We start from the raw sequence: 21,217 nt of genomic DNA, 5'->3' as shown, positions 1-21,217 counted from the left end.
CTCAAACAAAACAAACAAACAAAAAAAACTCCCAGATACTCTTTACCCAAACTGACCAACTGGCAAAAATTTGCCACATATGCTTTATCTATATTATTTTCTTTGAAATAACCTACAGTGGATAGCTAGCTGTGAGTTTTTACTCGCTTCAAACTATTACATGCCAAGGTATTCCCAAGAGCGTGTTCCCGGTAGTAGTCCAGGCGCACTTAACATGTGTGGACAAGGTCTCAGCCCCGGGAGCACTAGGGATGATACTCGGCTCTGAGGCCTTTCCATGGGGACCGGCACTCCAGCCTGGCCTTTCACCGCCCTTTTCCCAGCCACCCCTGTGGGATGACTCCTGAATCCTACAGTGAGTTAGAAAGTAACAATGAAGAGAAATCAAGGCCCCAGGGTGAGTTCAGAGGACAAGAGTTCCCCCAGACGTGCATGGCCGTAAGTGCATGGCAGCACCGGAAGAGCTTGTGCAGCTGAATAAATCTGGGATGTGCTGTGTTAAATACAGCGTGGGAGGTTCCTCTGCCTCTCTGAGACTGTCAGATTCTCAGAGCCTTTACTTAAGGTCAATTAATGTGCATTGCAAATCTCTTCAATAAGGAGATTTAGTTTGTAATAGATCAAGGAATCCCTTAATTTTAAGGAGCATTTTGTAAGACCATAACATATAAAGACACAAAAAAATGGTTTTCTAATGAGAACTAAATGTTAATTAAGCATGCATATGTTGGGCATTTAAATGAAGATTAGAAACATCCAGGCCGGATGCAGTTGCTCATGCATGTCATCCCAACACTTTGGGAGGCCAAGGCAGGTGGATCACCTGATGCCAGAAGTTCGAGATCAGCTAGACAACATATCAAGACCTCGTGTCTACAGAAAATTTTAAAACGTTCCTGGCTATGGTGGCACAGGCATGTAGTCCCAGCTACTCAGGAGGCTGAGGTGGGAGGATTCCTTGAGCCCAGGAATTTGAGGTGGCAGTGAGCTATGATTGTGCCACTGCACCCCAGCCTGGGTGACCCCAGCCTGGGTGACAGCAACACTCCATCTCAAAACAAAAAACTATTTGAAGCAACGCCCTTTGCAATGACTCCATTCCCTTAATTTGAAGGCTCTAGACAGGGACAAATAGTCACACTATTACAGAAGAAAGCCTTTTTTGGTTTATTTGGGGCATTGCCTCGCAGTGTCACCCAGGCTGCCTGGAGTGCAGTGGCAAGATCATAGCTCACTGCAGCCTCCAACTCCTGGGCTCAAGCAGCCCTCGTGCCTCAGCCTCCTGAGTAGCTGGGACTACAGGCACACACCACCACACCTGGCTAATTTTTACATTTTATAGAGATAGAGCCTTGCTATGTTGGCCAGGCTGGTCTCGAACTCCCTCACCTCAAGTGATCCTCCTGCCTCCACCTCCCAAAGTGCTGGGATTACAGGTGTGAGCCACTGCACCCAGCCAAAAGCCTATTTTTCATTCATTCACTACACACTTACTGTGCGTGTGCCAAACACCTCACCTGGTGCTTTGGGATTAAAAAGATATATAACCTACTCATTTCAGTGTCCATACGTTTTTCTTTTAAATGCTTGAGGGAAGCCTGACTATTGCTAAAGTAAGTCTGTCCCCCGTGAGGAGTTTCATACCTCAGGACATCTTCAGGACACCCTTTCCGTGGTCTGAGCAGCTGTCTAAAGCCTGTTTCCCAGAATGCCTTGTCGAAAAAGGAGTGGAGGGGATGAGGAGGAGGCCCAGGGATTCCCGTGGCACCAAGGAAGAAGGCGAGCTTCCACAGGACCTCTGTCTAAGTCTGCCTGGGCTGCCATAACAAAGTGCCCCAGAGGCTGAGTATCAAACAGCAGAAATGTATTTCTCACAGCTCTGGAGGCTAGACGTCTGAAATCAAGGTGTGGGCAGGGTTGGTCCCTTCAGAGGCCCCTCCCTTGGCTTGCGGCCGCCTTCTCCCTGTGTCTCACAGGGTCTTCCCTCTGCACACGGCTGCATCCTCCTGGTTTCCTCTTCTCTCTAGGACACCAGCCATACTGCATTAGGGCCCACCCTAATGACCTCATTTTACCGTAATTGCCTCTGTAAAGGCCTTATCTCCAAATATAGTCACATCTGAAGTGCCGGGGGAACACAGTTCGGCCTGTAACAGCCTGTCCCCACACCCCCAGCACTTAGCTTCACAGTGCACATGAGCACATCACTGAGGTGTCCCCACAAACCATGACTCGTAGTGTCTAACCCTGTTTCCCAGGTACTTGACAACAGATCACTTTTCTCCCAGAAGGCAGCAAACGTTCCCCTGATAACCAGGGGACACCCTGCTTAGCAGATGCTAAACTGCCCCTGTGTGGAGGCGGCCACGGGGCCGCTGCACTGTCCAATACAGAACCACTGGGCACAATATGGACATTTAATTAAAACTAGCTGGCAGAGCGTGGTGGCTCACACCTGTAATCCCAGCACTTTGGGAGGCCAAGGCGGGCGGGTCATGAGGTCAGGCGTTCCAGACCAGTCTGACCAACATGGTGAAACCCCTTCTCTACTAAAAATACAAAAATTGGCCAGGTGTGGTGGCACACACCTGTAATCCCAGCTACTCAGGAGGCTGAGGCAGGAGAATCGCTTGAATCCAGGAGGTAGAGGTTGCAGTGGGCCAAGATGCCGCCACTGCACTCCAGCCTGGGAGACAGAGCAAGACTCCATCTCAAACAAACAAAAAAACAAACAAACTAGCTAATTAGGCTGGGCACAGTGGCTCATGCCTGTAATCCCAGCACTTTGGGAGGCCGAGGCAGGCAGATCACTTGAGGTCAGGAGTTTGAGACCAGCCTGGCCAACATGGTGACACCCCGTCTCTACTAAAAATACAAAAATTAGCCGGGCGTGGGCATGGTGATGGATGCCTGTAATCCCAGCCACTCAGGAGGCTGAGTCAGGGGAATCCCCTGAACCTGGGAGGCGGAGGTTGCAGTGAGCCAAGACTGCACTACTGTGCTCCAGCCTGGGCAACAGAGCTAGACTCAGTCTCAAAAATATGTAAATAAATAAATAAAATAAAATTAGCTAATTAGAAATCAGCCCCTCGGTGGTATCAGCTAGATCATGACTATCAACTAGATAGTGACTAGATAGGGCAGACAGAGGACATTCCCATCGACACAGAAAACTCTGTTCAGACCTTCCTTTCTGGAAGCTCCTCCCTTGACTTGCCTGCCCGGGGCTTTCTCTGACTTCAGCCTCCTGGGGGCAGTGATAAGGGTAAGGTTATCTGGGTCCTCAGCTGATGCTTGCATTGAGAGGGTTCCTGCCTCTAAGTGCTCCCATGCGAAACAAGCAGGCCACCATCACCAAAGCCTCCGGCACCTGCTCAGTGTGGCCTAGTTCTTCCCCAAGGTGCGTGCCGGGGCCGCGCAGGACTAGTGCACACGCTCTCTCTTGCAGAGGATCAGCACGGCCACCGGCGAAGGCAAACATTACTGCTACCCGCACTTCACCTGCGCCGTGGACACAGAGAACATCCGCAGGGTGTTCAACGACTGCCGCGACATCATCCAGCGGATGCACCTCAAGCAGTACGAGCTCTTGTGAGGCTGCTGCTGCCACCCCGCGATGGAGCGGCGCCCCAGACCGCCTGACTGCCAGCCCCGTGCCATGGTAGGAGGCAGGGTCTCTAGTTCCATCTCGCTGCCGTCTGTCCCGTTCTGTGTCGACCACCAAGCCTCTGGCTACCTCTGTCCCCTCAGGTTTGGTTGTGTAGCTTCTGTTGTCATTGAATACAACCTTCCGCAGCATCCCACCCCCAAAACCACCGACTCTCATTGCTGACACTGCAGCAGAATCTCTCCGGGTGGGAGCCCCTTTATTCATTCTCCCTTTATTGATTCATCGAGGAGAACTTGGTAGATGGGGAGAAAACGCAGTTTGCTTTCCCACATTGTCAAGCGTGACCGCAAGAGCGTACGTGCAGTGCCCTGAGCCGCGGCCCTCTCTGATTTTCCCTTTATGAAGCTGCAGGTTGACGAGCGATGGTCCCTTCCCATCGGCCTTAGCCCTAGACTTAGAGTCGACCCCAAGCGACAGAGTGACCAGAAACCCTTTTACAGTCACATTCAGAGTCGCTGCTGGCCTCAGGCATTTGAATTAGAGCTACTTTGAGCCTCTTACATTTAGGCAGAAAACCTACCACATTCACTACTGCAAAATCTGTCTTGTGTAAAAATGATTCTCTAAACTTTCACTATACTTAGGCATAGTCTTCTTTCTCAGATTCTTTTTGTTGTTGTCCCTATTGCTGGTTTATTATACTGTACAGACCACAAAATGTAATATTCTTTTGTATAACTACTAAAGAAAAATCCTTGTAGATCTTTGTGCCTTTACCATGGCTATCTATACCTGTACATGAAATGTGTTTGTATTGTGCTAAAGAGCTTAATGTCAACATTACCTGCTGCTTATTCTGAAAAAAGGAATGAATGGTAGCTGTAGAATTTAGGATATTTCATAAGGTTGGCACTTTATAAAATACTCCCTGATTTAAAAAATTGTAAGTTATACACATTAATCATCCACATTCTACCAACAGTGTCGTACTAACATCACAAACTGTTGCAACCACCTGCTTGCTCTTGTCTGAGCTGTAAAAACCTGAACTCAATTCAGGGGTACAAATTGCAATCTAATCTTTTCAAGATACCAGAGACTTTTTTCTCTCTCTCTAGACACTATGTTTCCTAATTAGTCTGCTAATGAAACACTCCTTCAAGTTCCCTAGGTGGGAACAGGTCCATCATTCCCTTAGTCAAAACTCTGGACACAGGCTACATCATACAAGTAAGCAAACAGTAAGAGAAAAAACGTGACGTGTCAATGTTTGTGTCTGGCCTAGGAGAATAAGGATGACAGCTTCACTTGCCTTTTGAAGAAGAGACATTACAAAACCTTAATCTGAAGTATAAAGTCAAAAGATACGGCTCTTTCTCACACTCGCAAGATTTACAAATATAGCCTCAAACATTATGACACACGAACGGTATCTAGAAAGTAAGAACCGTTGTAGCAATGACACTTCATGTTCTATCTGCAGCCACAGAGTTGAGGGTAGTTTTCAAGGTCTAAAATAATCTGTAAAGATGTCCAAAGTTAAATTTTCAACAATACAAATCTAGAGAAGTGACAGCCTATTACTTCATTACTCTCCTTTTAGTCTTTAGTCTGTAATACTTTAAAGTTTACTCTAGAAATCAGCATTTTGTAATCCTTTATAAACTCATCCAGATTTAAATGCTACTTTTTCATGAAGAAAGGATGACAACTTTATAGACAGTCAGTGCAACACACACATATTTTATCTCATCACCGTCTTCCTGCCCTTCCCATCCACTGTCTCATAAAACCCTCAGCTGAACTAAGATAAATATAATAGAAATTATTTTCAGTTCCCCTTGCACTGTCAAAGTAAAACAAGAAAACTGAAAAGCTACACCCCCAGCAAGAAAGGGAAGTATGTTGTTGTATGCATCATCACTCAACAATTACCCGCTAACTAAATATCCTGTTTAAGAGTTTAATTCAAACAAGAGCCAGACTGTTAAGAAAAAAAACAAAAAGAATAACTTTTATCTGGCTTACAATTATTAAAGCATTTATTTTCAGGTACCAAAAGCCATATCCCATTCTACTTTTCAAGTTTCTTTTGATCACTGACAGGCATTATTAGATGTAACAACTTGGTCTCCTAGAGAGAGAATTACACTTATTTAAAAATCTGATTCCATTAATTGATCAAGCATAAAAATCTATGAAAACAATATGTTCTGCATATCACATCTGTACTTTTTTTTTTTAATTTTTTTTTGAGACGGAGTCTCGCTGTGCTGCCCAGGCTGGAGTGTAATGGCGCGATCGCGGCCTCACTGCAACCTCCGCCTCCCGGTTTCAAGGGATTCTCCTGCCTCAGCCTCCCAAGTAGCTGGGATTACAGGCGTGTGCCACCACGGTTGGCTAATTTTTCTATTTCTAGTGGAGAAGGGGTTTCACCATGTTGGCCAGGCTGGTCTTGAACTCCTGACCTCAAGTGATCCACCCGCCTCAGCCTCCCAAAGTGCTGGGATTACAGGTGTGAGCCGCCGCGCCCAGCCACATCTGTACTTTCAAGGGTACAGCTTTACGGTACGTAGGAATTCGAGAACCACTTCACAGGACGAGGGAAACAGCCCAATATTTACGTATACACATAATCCCAAGTGTGTGCTGGGGCCACCAGGCCCTTCCTGGGGGAACAAGGACTGTCGTGCATGTGAGTGACGACATTAATAGCATTTAATACTGTACAGATGCAACCTTCGATGATACATATATTTGATAAAAATGAGAAAACAGATGTGTTGTAGAGTACCTGTCCACTTTGCTAGCATGAGAACAGTACAATCAACTATTTATTTTGCAGTTACTCGTGTCAGTGATTGAGAATTTCTGTGATGTGCAGAGAGACAGCCTGTAATTGGTCTCATCATCTACTCGATCTCTGCCCAAAGTTCCATTTCTTGGGCTTTGATACTTACAATGGCGCCTGCTCTTCATCTTGTCTTACGCTTTCTGAGCAAGTTCAAACCAGAAAGAAAAGGTGAGGCCAAAAGCCCCAAGTGAGAGAGTGTGAGGACCACAAGGAAGCCCACCGCTCCACAGTAGATGACCAAAACCACGTCCTCACGTGGGAGGTAGCACTTGGAGAGGGCGTAGTCTGTGGGCGTGATGCTGCCCTGGAAAGGAAAAGGGAGAGTTAAGGTGACAGCACCAGGCACAGGTTGAACACCAGAGTCTTAGAAACAGCAGAGAGAAACTGCCTTCTCGGGGCCCTCCTCACCTGAGAACAAGGGGGCCTGGCCTTCCTCCTGCACCAGGCTCTTCCCCCAGAGCCCGACCAGCCCAGGCTCTGGCAGGAGAGACAAGTAAGGCCCAAGTGTGCCTGGGTGGAAAATGTCTGGGACACTGACCTGTCAAAACTGGCCCCTGGCCCACCGGGTTCCCATCACATATAATGGGAGATCCGTAACAGAGATTCAGAGAGGTACATGGAGTTCCAGGGTCATTGGTCAGCAAGGAACAAGGAGCGAACAGTGTCTTCCTGCCCCTTGATGCTCAACTAAGCATCTGTTCCCTGGAAGTGCATGTGTCCAGGTCGTCTCCGTGGGCTTTTCTCTGCAGATACGTTTATGTGGAATGACAGTGGCAAATGTTTTCATTTACTTGAATTTGAAAATGTTAGGGTTTCCCCCACCTTTTAAGAAGGAAAAGAACCTGTCATACCAGCATCATGAGCTGGATGTAGGAGCCCATGGCTGAAAGGAGTTAAAACGCCCAGTGGTCATTCAGTGAAACACCTTTTATCAACCTGCAAAGGCTGTAGCGTTCTCTGCCAGGTCAAATGGGCATGTTTTGAAAATAAGAGAAGATGGTTAAGTATAGCTAATGAATAAATGGTTGTTTCTTTAGAAAAGTAAACACACACAGAGTGTAAGAGGAGACGACGTGGCCCTCCCTGAAGGATCAAGTCCACCTGGACAGTGCCCTGCCCTCACTTCCCACACACACCGCCCAGGAATGTCAGGCTGATTGGTTCCCGGAAGGGTGTTTGGCAAGAGGCAGTGCATGGAACTACGTGTAGAGGGAGGGAAATTTGTGTGTGACTTTTGTAAATTTTTACAGATTGCAGCAATTAAATAGTTGATTACTGTGTTGATTTAAATACTTATGGAAAGCTTTCAGAAAAAAATAAACTTTCACGTTACCATGATGAAACTGGGGTTGTTTCTGTTCCTCCAACTGAAAGACGGGACGCTGAACTCGGGGACTCGGCCCCCGTGGTGCACCTCGCAGGCGCTGTGCGTGTGGCCACTGAGAACCAGGCGCGGCTGGAGCCACCACAGCAGCTGACAGTGGCCGAGAAGACAGCAAAGCAGGCTGTTAGCTCACCCTCAACCAGGCCCTCACCGCTCAGCAGATAGCCGCTGGCCATCGCTTCTTTCATTAAATTAAATACTACATCCTTATTTTGAAGGACTGGTTTATTTTTTTCCGTAAAAATCCTTTGGTTTATTTATACTAAATCAAAGGTAAGGTCAGCCCCTTTGAGTCTACCATTCTCATTCTAGATTTTATCTACTTTTTGTGCTTTTTTATCTTTATAAATATTTTATACATTTATAAATATTTCCTATATTTATATATTATATATAATGTAATATATAAATCTATATAAGAAAATACATTTTAATTTTAATTAAGTCCCTAAAAATTTGACTCTTAAGTTCCATTCACATTTCTAAACACATTCAAGTTGGTGAAAAACTCTGAATACAAAGAATAGCTGAGACTATTATTGACTTCAGGGTAGGAAATAGAAGTAGGTTTACTGGGAAAAAAAAAAAAAAAAAAAGAAAGCAATTAAATGATGGTGCTGTGAAAGCCAGGCCTCCATCCACCCATCCCCAGGTGATAACTAAGTCATCAACGTTTCAGCAAACACCTGCTCTAGCCTGGGCGCTCTGCTTGCTGACATGCAAGGTGACGAGAGTCGCACTGCGACATGAATTAACATCATGACACCCTGGCAAACCTTTTGTGATGCCTCCCGTGAAAGCACGTCATAGTTCTCCTTAAATGGAATGTCCCTTTCCTCGGGAGGAGCAGCATCGTCCCCAGAACAGTTAGCATCACTTCTCCGATACAGAGGATAATGCTGTCCGGGGTGGAGAGAGGAGTTCAGGCGGCTGTCGTGAAACTGCGGGCTGCCTGCTGTCCGCCATGAGCCCCTTCCTCCCCCAGCTCACCTGCAGGAGGACGGGGGCAGACACGGGCAGCAGAGGCCCAGGTCCACACCGGCGGGAGCCACGTGCCTGCTGGGTACAAGTCAGGCCATTAATCCGCACACCTGACCCTCATCAAAGGGCAAGAAGAGCTGGGGGCTGAGTAACAAAAGCAGAGCGACACGGGCCAGAAGTTGCCTGTGGCACTGAGATGCTCTCCTACCTCTCGGGAGCAGTTCAGTCTGTGAGAAACTTCAATGAGCTCTGCCTCTGCTTCAGAGCAGATGCCACAGCCGTCCCCGTTCATCGCCACGCTGTTGACCATCACGAAGCTGAGGCAGAGGGACACAGGCAGGTGAGGCCGCTGGGGGTACCAGTGCTTGCTTTTCCCCACTGTTCCCATGAAAAGAAAGCTAAGCATCCAGTGCAAAGAAACAAGCCCAGAGCAGTTTTCAATACCACCCAGAATAATTTGGTGTAGTTTTTTTTTTTTTTTTTTTTTTTTGAGACGGAGTCTGGCTCTGTCGCCCGGGCTGGAGTGCGGTGGCCAGATCTCAGCTCACTGCAAGCTCCGCCTCCCGGGTTCACGCCATTCTCCTGCCTCAGCCTCCCGAGTAGCTGGGACTACAGGCGCCCGCCACCTCGCCCAGCTAGTTTTTTGTATTTTTTTAGTAGAGACGGGGTTTCACCGTGTTAGCTAGGATGGTCTCAATCTCCTGACCTCGTGATCCGCCCGTCTCGGCCTCCCAAAGTGCTGGGATTGAGCCACTGCGCCCGGCCTGGTGTATTTTTAAATATGAGTCAGTATTAACAAAAATAGCATGACTGGGAGTTCAGTCTAAGACATGATCAAAGGGTTTTTGACCCTAAACTTGTGAAAAATTCCAGATTACAGAAGCTCATCTGTTACAGTGCATCTTCCGTGCAGAGGGCTAAGAATCCCTCTGCCCACCCCATCAGCTGGTTGTGAGGATTCAATGAAATGACATGGCAGGTGTTTAGAACACAGCCTGCCACTAGAAAGTACTCAGTACTTGTCAGATATTGTGACTAACAGGTAGAGGGAACCACAGGGTGCATCAGTGACATACAGACACACACAGCAAGTAAGGCAGAGGGTAGGGTGCCGCTTAGAGCTAACTGAGTATGGATAATCCCAAACTACGGTAATAACAGAGTCCATTATGGTTAGACTCAGCAGCCACATTTTTTTATAGACTCCCACTAAATATGCTTTTATTTCCTGCACACACACCATCTTGGAATGACGAAAGTCCCAGTCAGTAAAGACTGCTTGAAATTTAACTTGTCTTAGAGATAAGGAGCAGAGTTACCAAGTGATCAGCAGTATGATGAGCTGTTAAAAGTGTCTTAAACACACACTTAGAGGGAACTAATTCTCACTGTATCATGTTTCTGTTATGAGTCAGCAGAGGAAGCCGCCTACTAGAGAGAGACTCTGCCCTCCTGGCAGAGGGAGGGAAAGGTGAGCACTGGAGGGAGGGAAAGGTGAGCACTGGAGGGAGGGAAAGGTGAGCATTGGCGGTGAAGCCACAGGACAGAAATGACCTCACCTGCAGACCTGCTGTGTCCAAGGTCAACAGAGTGCTCGGCACCCACAGGAAGGGCAGGATTAAAAGAGAAAAGGCTTCCACTCCCACCTGTTTTCTCTCCACCGCGTCTATCATCAGGAGAGAGTATAGAGTCCTGCCCACTGTGCTGCAGCCGCATACACAGCCCAGAAAAGATCTAGAGATGGGCACTGAGGTGGCCTCGCAGAGGGGGAGCTGCTCATGCTCAGGCTAAGGGTCAGGGTGCTCGGGTCTAACAGCCCAGGCCGATGGAGACGGGTAGCACAGAGCTACAGAGACACTGTGACACACTTGCCACCAAATCCCATGACACCATAACTACGGGAACAGTCTTTGTAAAGGGGAATTAGTACATTTTGATCAAATAAAAAGACTCTTTTACAAAGTGGGCTGATGACATTTACACCCACCCAGAGACAGAGCAGAAAGAAAGAATATCACTCCCACAGTGGCTGGGCAGAGTCATAAACCGACCGACTCACTGTGGGGTTGTGAAGGAAAACCAGGGTGGTTTGAGGTTTCCCATCTATCAGCTCCCATGGCCAGCACCAGCAAGGGCAGCCTGAGGCACTGCTGTTTAAAGCTCGTAAACCAGGCTGCACGGAACACGGGCAGATGACAGATCCCAGTACAGCAGGCACCTTTAGAAAATGAAGTTTCCAAGGACTCAAGGTCTTGCAAGAATTTACAAATAATACTCACTTAATGCCTTTCCAAGAAAACAGTCTTTCAGAGCTGAACACTTTCTCGAAGCGTTCCACTTTGTATGTGTTCATCCTATATTCAAGTGTAAGAGGAAACATTTTTCAGGACAAGCCATTTTAGAAACTCCTAGAGTTATCACGAACACAAAGTAACTTTCAAGACTTGAGTTTCAGACTAGCATTATTAGGTAAGGGCCCCACCTGGCCCCAGGATATCAAAGCTCAAATTTTAGTTCCACTACTTACTACGAAGCCTGGGGCAAGTTACTCAGCTGCCCAGGGCCTCATTCTGCATTGGCACCATATAGGTAAAACAACAGGACCATGGTAAAGATTAATGTGTTCATATACGGAAGTAAAGTGCTTGAAACAGATGGCATGTTATAAGCACTAGAGCACTATATAAATGTTAGCTATTAGAGTCTAAATGATCTTGTTTTTTCATTCCCAAAGACAATGATTAGCCATTAAATGTACATTTCAAGTTAGACGTTTCCCAAGAGCACATACAATTCATTCATTCCACAGATATTTGTTGAGGGTGTACTATGCACCAAGTAAAAACCCCTTAAAGAGTTGAATATCCAGAGCTTACATCTTTTGAGGAAAACAAATTTCAAGACAGCACAAATAGGGCTTTCACCAGAATTCCAATAGATTTAGAATTATAGTTAACAAGCGCTCTCAGGGTGCAGGGCTTTCGTGAACTACTTACTCATAATGGAAGCCAATGTCATGGTTTCCAGCAACTACCTTCAGCTGTACATGACTCGGGTGTCTGAACATTTTCTGAAACCGCTCCACATCATCCGCCCAGGCCTGAGGGAAAAAGAAAAACCTCTGGAGGCCAGAGAACCATCCCTGCCCTGTGGCTAAAAAACATGATCCCTATTTTGTTTTGTTTTGTTTTTGAGACCAGTCCAGCTCTGCCTCCAGGCTGAAGTGCAGTGGTGTGATCTCTGCTCACTGCAACTTCCATCTCCCGCATTCAAGTGATTCTCCTGCCTCAGCCTCTGGAGTAGCTGGGATTACAGACACACACCACCATGCCTGGCTTTTTTTTGTATTCTTAGTAGAGACAGGTTTTCACCATGTTAGCCAGGATTGTCTTGATCTCCTGACCTCGTGATCCACCCGCCTCAGCCTCCCAAAGTGCTGGGATTACAGGTGTGAGCCAACGCACCCAGCCAATGATCCCTATTTTGATGTGAGAAGTGAATGAATTCCCCTGTTTAAATCAGATGTCCATAAAGATGATGTAGAACTTTTTTTTTTTTTGAGATGGAGTCTTGCTCTGTCGCCCGCCACCATGCCCAACTAATTTTTTTGTATTTTTAGTAGAGACGGGGTTTCACCATGTTAGCCAGGATGGTCTCGATCTCCTGACCTCATAATCCGCCCACCTTGGCCTCCCAAAGTGCTGGGATTACAGGCGTGAGCCACCGCACCTGGCCACAGTATGTCTTTTTTAAGACTACAATTAATACTTACTGTTATGTAATTTGATGCCAAGTTTTTGTTTTATTTTGTTGTTTTTTTGAGACAGGGTCTCACTCTGTCATCCAGGATGGAGTGCAGTGGCCATGATCTTGGCTCACTAGAACTTCCGCCTCCAGGGTTCAAGTGATCCTTGTGCCTCAGTCACCTGAGTAGCTGGGATTACAAGCGCCTGCCACCATGCCCAGCTAATTTTTGTATTTTTAGTAGACACAAAGTTTCACCATGTTGGCCAGGCTGGTCTCGAACTCCTGACCTCAAGTGATCCACCTGCCTCAGCCTCCCAAAGTGCTAGGATTACAGGCGTAAGCCACCAAGCCCAGCCTGATGCCAAATTTTTAAATGGTATCCTCTCCCATCTTAAAACAATAACTGGCAATTCTAAAAAATATTTGGTTCATGCACCTATTATTTCAAGATCCCCTGAAGACCATTCATAGACCCTGGTGGAGAAATGCTTAAGATCTGGGCATGCTATAAGAACAGGCTCTTACAAAATGTCCAGTAAGTTCTTCATGTGTCCCAACCAAGATGAGGTTGAAAACATCTTTAAAAGTGGCATTCCCGGCCGGGCGCAGTGGCTCGCACTTGTAATCCCAGCACTTTGGGAGGCTGAGGCAGGTGGATCACGAGGTCAGGAGATTGAGACCATCCTGGCTGACACGGTGAAACTCCATCTCTACTAAAAATACAAAAAACAGCCAGGCGTGGTGGCAGGAGCCTGTAGTCCCAGCTACAGGCAGGAGAATGGTGTGAACCCAGGAGGCAGAGCTTGCAGTGAGCCGAGATCGCGCCACTGCACTCCAGCCTGGACCATAGAGTGAGACTCCGTCTCAAAAAATAAAAAATAAAAAATAAAAAATGTGGCATTCCCCTATGGCTACAACTGTGGAAACGAACTAATGAGATGTGGGAGAAAGAAAGACAAAAAATACTTATTGTAACATATATTTCAAAATTATTCTGATACTTGCTTTAACTATTAAAACTTCAGAGTTATGTTAGTGTAGTTCTTATTTTTATAAAGCTAAAAATATCGATTGTACAAACACCCTAGGGTAGGGAAAAAAACAAAAAAACCCTCAATTCTAGATGGTAACCAACTTTATCCTAAACGTTGTAAATCTGGCAAAACCTAAGGAAACATGCTGGATAGTGTCCTTGAATACATTTACAAAGATTCCACTTTAACAAATAACATTTAAAGTTAGATGGCTGGGCACGGTGGCTCACACCCCTACTCCCAGCACTTTGGGAGGCTGAAGCAGGCGGATCACTAGAGGTCAGGAGTTTGAGAGCAGCCTGGCCAACATGGTGAAACCTTGTCTCTACTAAACATACAAAAATTAGCTGTGTGTGGTGGCGGTCGCCTGTAGTCCCAGCTACTCGAGGAGGCTGAGGCAGGAGAATCAGTTGAACCAGGGAGGCAGAGGTTGCGGTAAGCTGAGATCACGCCACACACTCCAGCCTTGGTGACAGAGCAAGACACCAGCTCAAAAAAATAAATAAATAAATAAAGTTAGAGTAGCATAAAATCAGAATAACAGGCATAGAAAAACATAAATATTGCCCTTAATTTGGAAAAGCAACATATCTATCCAACCTCATTTTGTAACTAGTTGTTTTTACATATAACATTTCCACTATCTCACATTAAATTACAGCCTAGAGGATAACAAACATTGCAACTCTGTAAACAGTGGTTCCTATCAACTCCGAACCAAGACTTCTCTTGTGTAGCTATTGAATTGTCCTAGGAAACGCCAGTAAGGTTTTGTGGGTTTTTGTTGTGGGTTTTTTTATTTTGCTTTTGGTTTGGTTGTTTGTCTTCCTTGATTTTTATCTTTATTTTTTGAGACAGGGTCTCACTCTGTCACCCAGGCTGGAGTGCAGTGGTGCACAGCTGACTGTGGCCTCGACCTCCCAGGCTCAAGCGATCCTCTCACTTCAGCCTCCTGAGTAGCTGGGACTATAGGCATGCACCACCATGCCTGGCTAATTTTTGTATTTTTTGTAGAAACAGGGTCTCACTAAGTTGCCAGGTTTTGAACTCCTGGGCTCAAACGATCCTCCTGCCTTGGACTAGGCCTGGCGTGGTGGCTCATGCCTATAATGCCAGCACTTTGGGAGGCCAAGGTGGGCAGACTGCCTGAGCTCAGGAGTTCGAGACCAGCCTGGGCAACATGGTGAAACCCCATCTCTACTAAAATACAAAAAAAATTAGCTATGCATGGTAGTGTATGCCTGTAATCCCAGCTACTCGGGAGGCTGAGGAGGGAGAATTGCTTGAACCCAGGAGGTGGAGGTTGCAGTGAGCCAAAATCACACCACTGCACTGCAGCCTGGGTGACAGAGTGAGACTCCATCCCCTCCACCACCAAAAAAAAAAAAAAAAAAAAAAGGCAGGCACAGTAGCTCATGCCGGTAATCCCAGCACATTGAGAGGCCGAGGTGGGTGGGTCACCTGAGGTCAGAAGTTCGAGACCAGCCTGACCAACATGGAGAAACCCCATGTCTACTAAAAATACAAAATTAGACGGGCGTGGTGACGCATGCCTGTAATCCTACCACACAAGAGGCTGAGGCAGGAGAATCGCTTGAACCTGGGAGGCAGAGTTTGCAGTGAGCTGAGATTGCGTCATTGCACTCCAGCCTAGGCAACAAGAGCGAAACTCCATCTCAAAAAAAAAAAAACTCCTCCTGCCTTGGGCTTCCAAAGTGCTGGTACTATAGGCATGTGATGAAGTTTTTTAGACTATACCCCAAATTAAATATTTTCCAAAAACCATTAGTGACTGAACATTTTTTTTTTTTTTTTTTTTGAGGCGGAGTCTGGCACTCTTGCCCATACTGGAGTGCAGTGGCCCGATCTCGGCTCACTGCAAGCTCCGCCTCCTGGGTTCACGCCATTCTCCTGCCTCAGCCTCCCGAGTAGCTGGGACTACAGGCGCCCGCCACCTCGCCCGGCTAGTTTTTTTTTTTTTTGTATTTTTTAGTAGAGACGGGGTTTCACCGTGTTAGCCAGGATGGTCTCAATCTCCTGACCTCGTGATCCGCCCGTCTCGGCCTCCCAAAGTGCTGGGATTACAGGCTTGAGCCACCGCGCCCAGCCGTGACTGAACATTTTTAAGCAGCAAGAACAGTTCATGTCTTCATTTGTTTTGTTCCAAGGATATAATAAGCAAAACATTGTGACAACTAAGGTGAGAAGAGCTTTTCTCTTTGGTTTGTGGAAAGTCTTACATTACCCCAATACCCCGGCGGAGGTCTCAGCCCCTCTGAAGGCAGAGGATCCTCACATCGAGTCCCCAGGGCCCCTTCTGCATCTCTCACTCAGAAAAAAGAAAATCAGAGGAGAATAGCAAGTCCCTTTTGTAGCACAATTCTCCTAATGTTGTGGTTCAATAAGAGTGTGAAATTAAATGTACATTTCAATATGTATTTTGCAATTTCAGTCACAACTGAAATAACATCTATCTTGCCCATTTCTCCCTTTCCCAAGAGGTTCACAAAACAGTGTATTCCAAGTAAATGATATCTGGCTAATCGACCTATTTCCTACATAGACAAATGTTTACGATTAGCCAACCTAACCCGAGATTGAGTTGTTCTAATAATCTTAGATAGCCTATGAATTCTAAGCATCTTCCAGATAGCCTATGCATTTTTAATATCAGTAGTAAGTACAACTTCCATAAAATTTCCAACTCGAGCTGACATTGCTTCATGGATTCTCTGGGTTACTTGTGCTGGACCTCAAAGCAGGATAAGGGCACCTGGAACACAGGGTCCTACCTCAGGGGTGCTCCACTTCCCTTCATCAAAGACATCCCCCAGGATGAAGACGACTTCCGGCTGCAGTAACCACAGAGCTGTCTGGAAGGCTCTCTCCATCTGCCATTCCCTTGACACCAATAGGAAAAAGTAAGGCATCCGTCTTTCCTGGGTGGAGGCTACTTCTGTATTATGCACCATTTAAACAGCAAACTAAATGGTTCCACTCTCCTTCTTCCAGAGTCCCACTCTTGCATTCCCATCCCCGGCTTGAAGGGCCAAAGAGGCCGTGTCTGATTAAAGGTGGGGAATTAAGTATCAGAGAAGAGTCTGGCCACGCCTCCCACACACCTGACACTGTGGTGGGCAGGAACAGGCCCCACTCTGCACCCTGCAGCCATCACTCAGTCAAGACACAACTGGATCTGAGAGAGCCTAATGCAGCTTCCAAAGATGTTCAATGTAGACTGATTTTGTACCACACAGAGGAAATGATTGTATCTAGCTTAATTTTCACTTCTTCTTAAAGGGAATTCAACTTCCTTCTTTGCTTCCAAGTTGGAGGGGAGATGACAAGAGAAATAGGCTAGTCAATATCTAAACAGTAAATCCTGTAGATTTCAGACATGCAAGTAATCCTCCGAGGTAAAACAAGCAAATGAAAAGAGCCTGGAGGCCGGGCGTAGTGGTTCATGCCTGTAATCCCATCACTTTGGGAGGCCAAAGTGGGCAGATCATGAGGTCAGGAGTTCGAGACCAGCCTGGCCAATATCATGAAACCCTGTCTCTACTAAAAATACAAAAAGTCAGCTGTGCATGGTGGCGGGTGCCTGTGGTACCAGCTACTTGGGAGGCTGAGGCAGGAGAATTGCTTGAACCCAGCAGGCGGAAGTTGCAGTGAACTGAGATCACGCCACTGCACTCCAGCCTGGGTGACAGAGAGAGACTCCGTCTCAAAAAGAAAAAAGAGCCTGGGATCTGCAATCTGACAGATAATGGCTTAACATCCCAGCTCAATCCATTGAAAAGCTGTGTGCCTTTGAAAATACTGCCTATTCTGATTCCCAGTGTCTTCATTGGTAAATGGAGATTTTATTTTATTTATTTATTTATTTTGAGATGGAGTTTCCCTCTTGTTGCCCAGGCTGGAGTGCAATGGCGTGATCTCGGCTCACTGCAACCTCCACCTCCCGGGTTCAAGTGATTCTCCTGCCTAGCTGGAATTATAGGCATGTGCCACCACACCCAGCTAATTTTGTATATTTAGTAGAGACGGGGTTTCTCCATGTTGGTCAGGCTGGTCTTGAACTTCTGACCTCCAGTGATCCACCTGCCTCAGCCTCCCAAAGTGCTGGGATTCCAGGCGTGAGCCACCACACCAGGCCGGTAAATGGGGATTTTAAACCCTACTTGCACAGGATAGTTATGGGGTTAAATGAGACAGCGTTTGTAAAGGATAGCACAGGCACACGGGAGGTGCACAAAAATGTCAGTGCTTGCTCAGCCCTCCCCGTCTTCAACCTAACCAAATCCAGCCTATGTCATTTTCCTAAGGAATCCAAACCTTTCCTCCTTTTTAAGGCATTTTCCTGGCTGCTCCTCCTCTACAAAAGGGAAATGCTATGTCCTGGGATATAGAAACAGGCGAAAGTAGGCTGGATGCAGTGGCTCACACCTGTAATTTCAATGCTTTGGGAGGCCAAGGCGGGAGGATCACTTGAGGCCAAGAGTTCAAAACCAGCATGAGCAACACAGCAAAATTCCATCTCTACAAAAAAGTAAAAATTAGCTGGGCGTAGTGACACAAGCCCATTGTCCTAGCTACTTCGGCAGCTGCAGTGAGCTATGATCCTACTACTGCCCTCCAGCCTGGGCAACAGAGCTAGACCTCGTTTTAATCAGTCAATGTAATTTCTGGTCAGAGGAAGATTTTTAGATCCCAAGTTAACCACTGAATGGTACACATCACCCATAAAAGGCTTTTTACCCAAGATCTCTCTCAAAATACATTTCTCTGTTTTTCTTATTTTATTTTACTTTTTCTTAGAGACAGGCTCTTGCTCTGTCACTCAAGCTGGACTGTGGTGCCATGATCACAGCTCACTGGAGGCTCAAACTCTGGTGCTCAGAATAGCTCAAATGATCCTCCTGCCTCAGCCTCCTGAGTAACTAGGACTACAAGTAGGCATAAATAGCAAAAATTAGCTATTTTTTGGTTTTTGTTTATTGTTTTTTTGTAGAAATGAGGTCTTGCCACATGGCCCAGGCTGGTCTCAAATTCCTGGCCTCCAGCAAGCCTTCACCTCCACCTCCTGATGTGCTGGGATTACAGGCGTGAAGCACTGCACCCAGCTTCTCAGTTTCTCTTGATTTATTCACCACGGAAAGTAAAAATCTAGAAACAGCAGCAGGAAGAATGCACAGAAGGCTACTTGGAGAGACCAGACATCAATCAGGATCGATTTGTAAGACCAAGACACTGCTGGCCCTGCACCGGCCCTTCTTGAGCTCACGCCTCCTTTGGTTAAAACTCTTAGTAATAAAATAAAATAAAATAAAATAAAAATAATAATAAATAAAAAAAAAAAAACTCTTAGTAAAAAGGTATAGCTGCTCCTTCATTATTCTTTTGTTTTTGTTTTTGTTTTGAGATGGAGTCTTGCTCTGTTGCCCAGGCTGGAGTGCAGCGGTGCAATCTCAGCTCACTGCAACCTCCACCTCCCGGGTTGAAGCGATTTTCCTATCTCAGCCTCCCGAGTAGCTGAGATTATAGGCGCCCGGCACCATGCGAGGCTAATTTTTCTATTTTTAGTAGAGATGGAGTTGCACCATGTTGCCCAGGCTGGTCTTGAACTCCTGACCTCAGGTGATCCGCCTGCCTTGGCCTCCCAAAGTGCTGGGATTCCAGGCGTGAGCCACTGCGCCCGGCCTAAAAATAATTTGTTTAAAAAGCTTCCTGGTGAAAAAAAACCAAAGGACCATGCAGGGGCAGGTGTGAGTCGGAAAGACAGGACCTGACCCTTCCCTAGCAGAGCAGCCACACATCTGCTCTGCTCCTCCGCTGTCTAGAGGAGGCTGAAATGCAACAGCCTCAAAGGTACACACAGGGAAGGTGAGATGGGACCATCAACCCAGATCTGTGTCCTCCCTGCCCAGGGGACCAGTCCCGGCACCAGGCATCGCGTGGCATCTTCTTGTCATTGCGTGGCACATCTTGTGATGTTTCTTGTCTTCACCCAGTTACAAACAAGGAGGCAGGGGCTCAGAGGGGCCCTAACAACTTGTCCAAAGTCACAAAGCGACGTGGCCCAGATCCGACTCCCAAATTATGGGGCCCGGTATACATCCTCAGTAAATGGTAAATTCAAGGAAAAGTCAAATGTCCCTAAATATCCTCCTTTAAGAGGAAAATAACTAAGAGTAACCTAAAGCCATTAAGCCTTGCCTATGAGGAGAGAGCTATACCGTTTTGCCTACAGAATTTTAGAAAGATTCCTGATTTTACCTCTTACCTTCGTAATTTGTCCAGCCAGTGGCCTAAGAATTCCCCAAGCAAATGGGTGTCAGCCAAAAACATGGCTTTGAGCACAGGCTCCTGTGAGGCCTGTTCACCATCATAGGCTGTGGTTTTCACTTCAGGCCAATTACACTGAAAGATCGCTAAGTAATAGATTAAAAATTCACAAAATAGAAGCACAGCAAAGACAACAGCTATGAGTTTCAACAGCAATGCACTCTTCCTCTTTAACGGATAAAAATTCTGTCTTTCAAATCCCACTTCGATCATAGCCATTTCTCAAGCAACAACAAATCCATCAAGGGTTCACCATGAGAAAACTGCAGAGCCCTGGGTAGGGTGACGGCATCCTGGTCTTAGCTGGGCACCTACAGGGAAAAGGAAGAGAATTCAGTTATGTTCCCTAATAATACAGGTATCAACCCTCTCTCTATTAAGAGCTAATGAGTTACACAATCCTATCTACGTTTCCAAATTAATTGTCTTATACTTTTACAATAATAAGCCAGATTACTAACAAGGAAAAACTGACCTTTCCAACTCCTTCAAGCTCTCCATACCTCCATATGCCAGAATAAAGCTATTAGAATGATCTTCTCACCAAGGTGATAGTTTCGTTAACATTCTAGAAATCATCAAATGGGAATCCATGAGAATGATGTGTGTTAAGGTAGGAGACATAATGGAAAATTCAGCATTATTTAAGTGTAATTTGACTCCTAGGATTCCCCACCACCCCTCCTTGACCTTAAAAATCAACAGGTCATAAGACCCCTGTAACGTGTTGCTTTTGGTGTTAATTCATCACTTTTCTACTCTGCTGTTCCACAAAATAAGTGAATATTCATGGACAATGTGCTTCAAAGATCCAAGGAATTCATTCCACATTGGACCCGGAGGCCAGGATCTGACACTGAAACCACCTTTGCAAAATTATAATGGTAACCCAAATCTGACATAGTTGACTCCGTCTTTCTTCTGACTGCCAAGCTGTCCTTGGTCATTCCTGGATATAGGCCAAGCTAACTTCGGGAGGAATTTAGTTTATAGGTTTTTGTTTGTTCGGTTGGTTTTGTTTTTGAAATGGGGTCTCCCTCTGCCACCCAGGTTGGAGTGTAGTGGTGTGATCTGGGCTTACTGCAACCTCTGCCTCCTGGGTTCAAGTGATTCTCATGCCTCAGCCTCCCAAGTAGGTGGGATTGCAGGCACCCATCACCATGTCCAGCTAATTTTTGTATATTTTTTTAGTAGAGATGGGTTTTCGCCATGTTGGCCAGGTTGGTCTCAAACTCCTGACCTCAGATGAACCACCTGCCTCA

General features: G+C 46.2%; 2 protein-coding genes across 22 annotated transcripts in view; one reads left to right on the top strand and one right to left on the bottom strand.

Annotated features, from left to right (window-relative positions):
- Positions 1 to 7,807, top strand: part of GNAL (G protein subunit alpha L) — a 202,595-nt gene extending 194,788 nt beyond the window's left edge. For all 4 annotated transcript variants that reach the window (XM_045377973.3, XM_065534250.2, XM_065534249.2 and 1 more), the window contains one exon: positions 3,449 to 7,807. In XM_045377973.3, the coding sequence (XP_045233908.2) occupies positions 3,449 to 3,595 (147 nt within the window). In that variant the 3' untranslated portion in view covers positions 3,596 to 7,807. The remainder of the gene's footprint in view (positions 1 to 3,448) is intronic.
- MPPE1 (metallophosphoesterase 1) overlaps positions 5,624 to 21,217 on the bottom strand; it is a 45,764-nt gene continuing 30,170 nt past the window's right edge. For 8 of the 18 annotated variants that reach the window (XM_065534252.2, XM_074022943.1, XM_074022944.1 and 5 more), the window contains 10 exons: positions 20,431 to 20,523; positions 19,894 to 20,266; positions 16,403 to 16,511; positions 11,826 to 11,929; positions 11,109 to 11,183; positions 9,038 to 9,146; positions 8,839 to 8,907; positions 8,625 to 8,747; positions 7,798 to 7,938; positions 5,624 to 6,768 (listed from right to left, as the gene is read on the bottom strand). In XM_065534252.2, coding sequence (XP_065390324.1) covers positions 6,586 to 6,768; positions 7,798 to 7,938; positions 8,625 to 8,747; positions 8,839 to 8,907; positions 9,038 to 9,146; positions 11,109 to 11,183; positions 11,826 to 11,929; positions 16,403 to 16,511; positions 19,894 to 20,174 — 1,194 coding nt within the window. In that variant the 5' untranslated portion in view covers positions 20,175 to 20,266; positions 20,431 to 20,523 and the 3' untranslated portion in view covers positions 5,624 to 6,585. The remainder of the gene's footprint in view (positions 6,769 to 7,797; positions 7,939 to 8,624; positions 8,748 to 8,838; positions 8,908 to 9,037; positions 9,147 to 11,108; positions 11,184 to 11,825; positions 11,930 to 16,402; positions 16,512 to 19,893; positions 20,267 to 20,430; positions 20,524 to 21,217) is intronic. The other 10 variants (XM_074022945.1, XM_074022949.1, XM_074022946.1 and 7 more) reach the window with 3 other exon arrangements.

Source organism: Macaca fascicularis, chromosome 18 (genome assembly GCF_037993035.2).
Source record: "Macaca fascicularis isolate 582-1 chromosome 18, T2T-MFA8v1.1".
In the NCBI taxonomy this organism is placed as follows: domain Eukaryota; kingdom Metazoa; phylum Chordata; class Mammalia; order Primates; family Cercopithecidae; genus Macaca; species Macaca fascicularis.
Note: the sequence above shows the minus strand (reverse complement) of the source record. Positions and strands in the feature narration are given on the sequence as shown.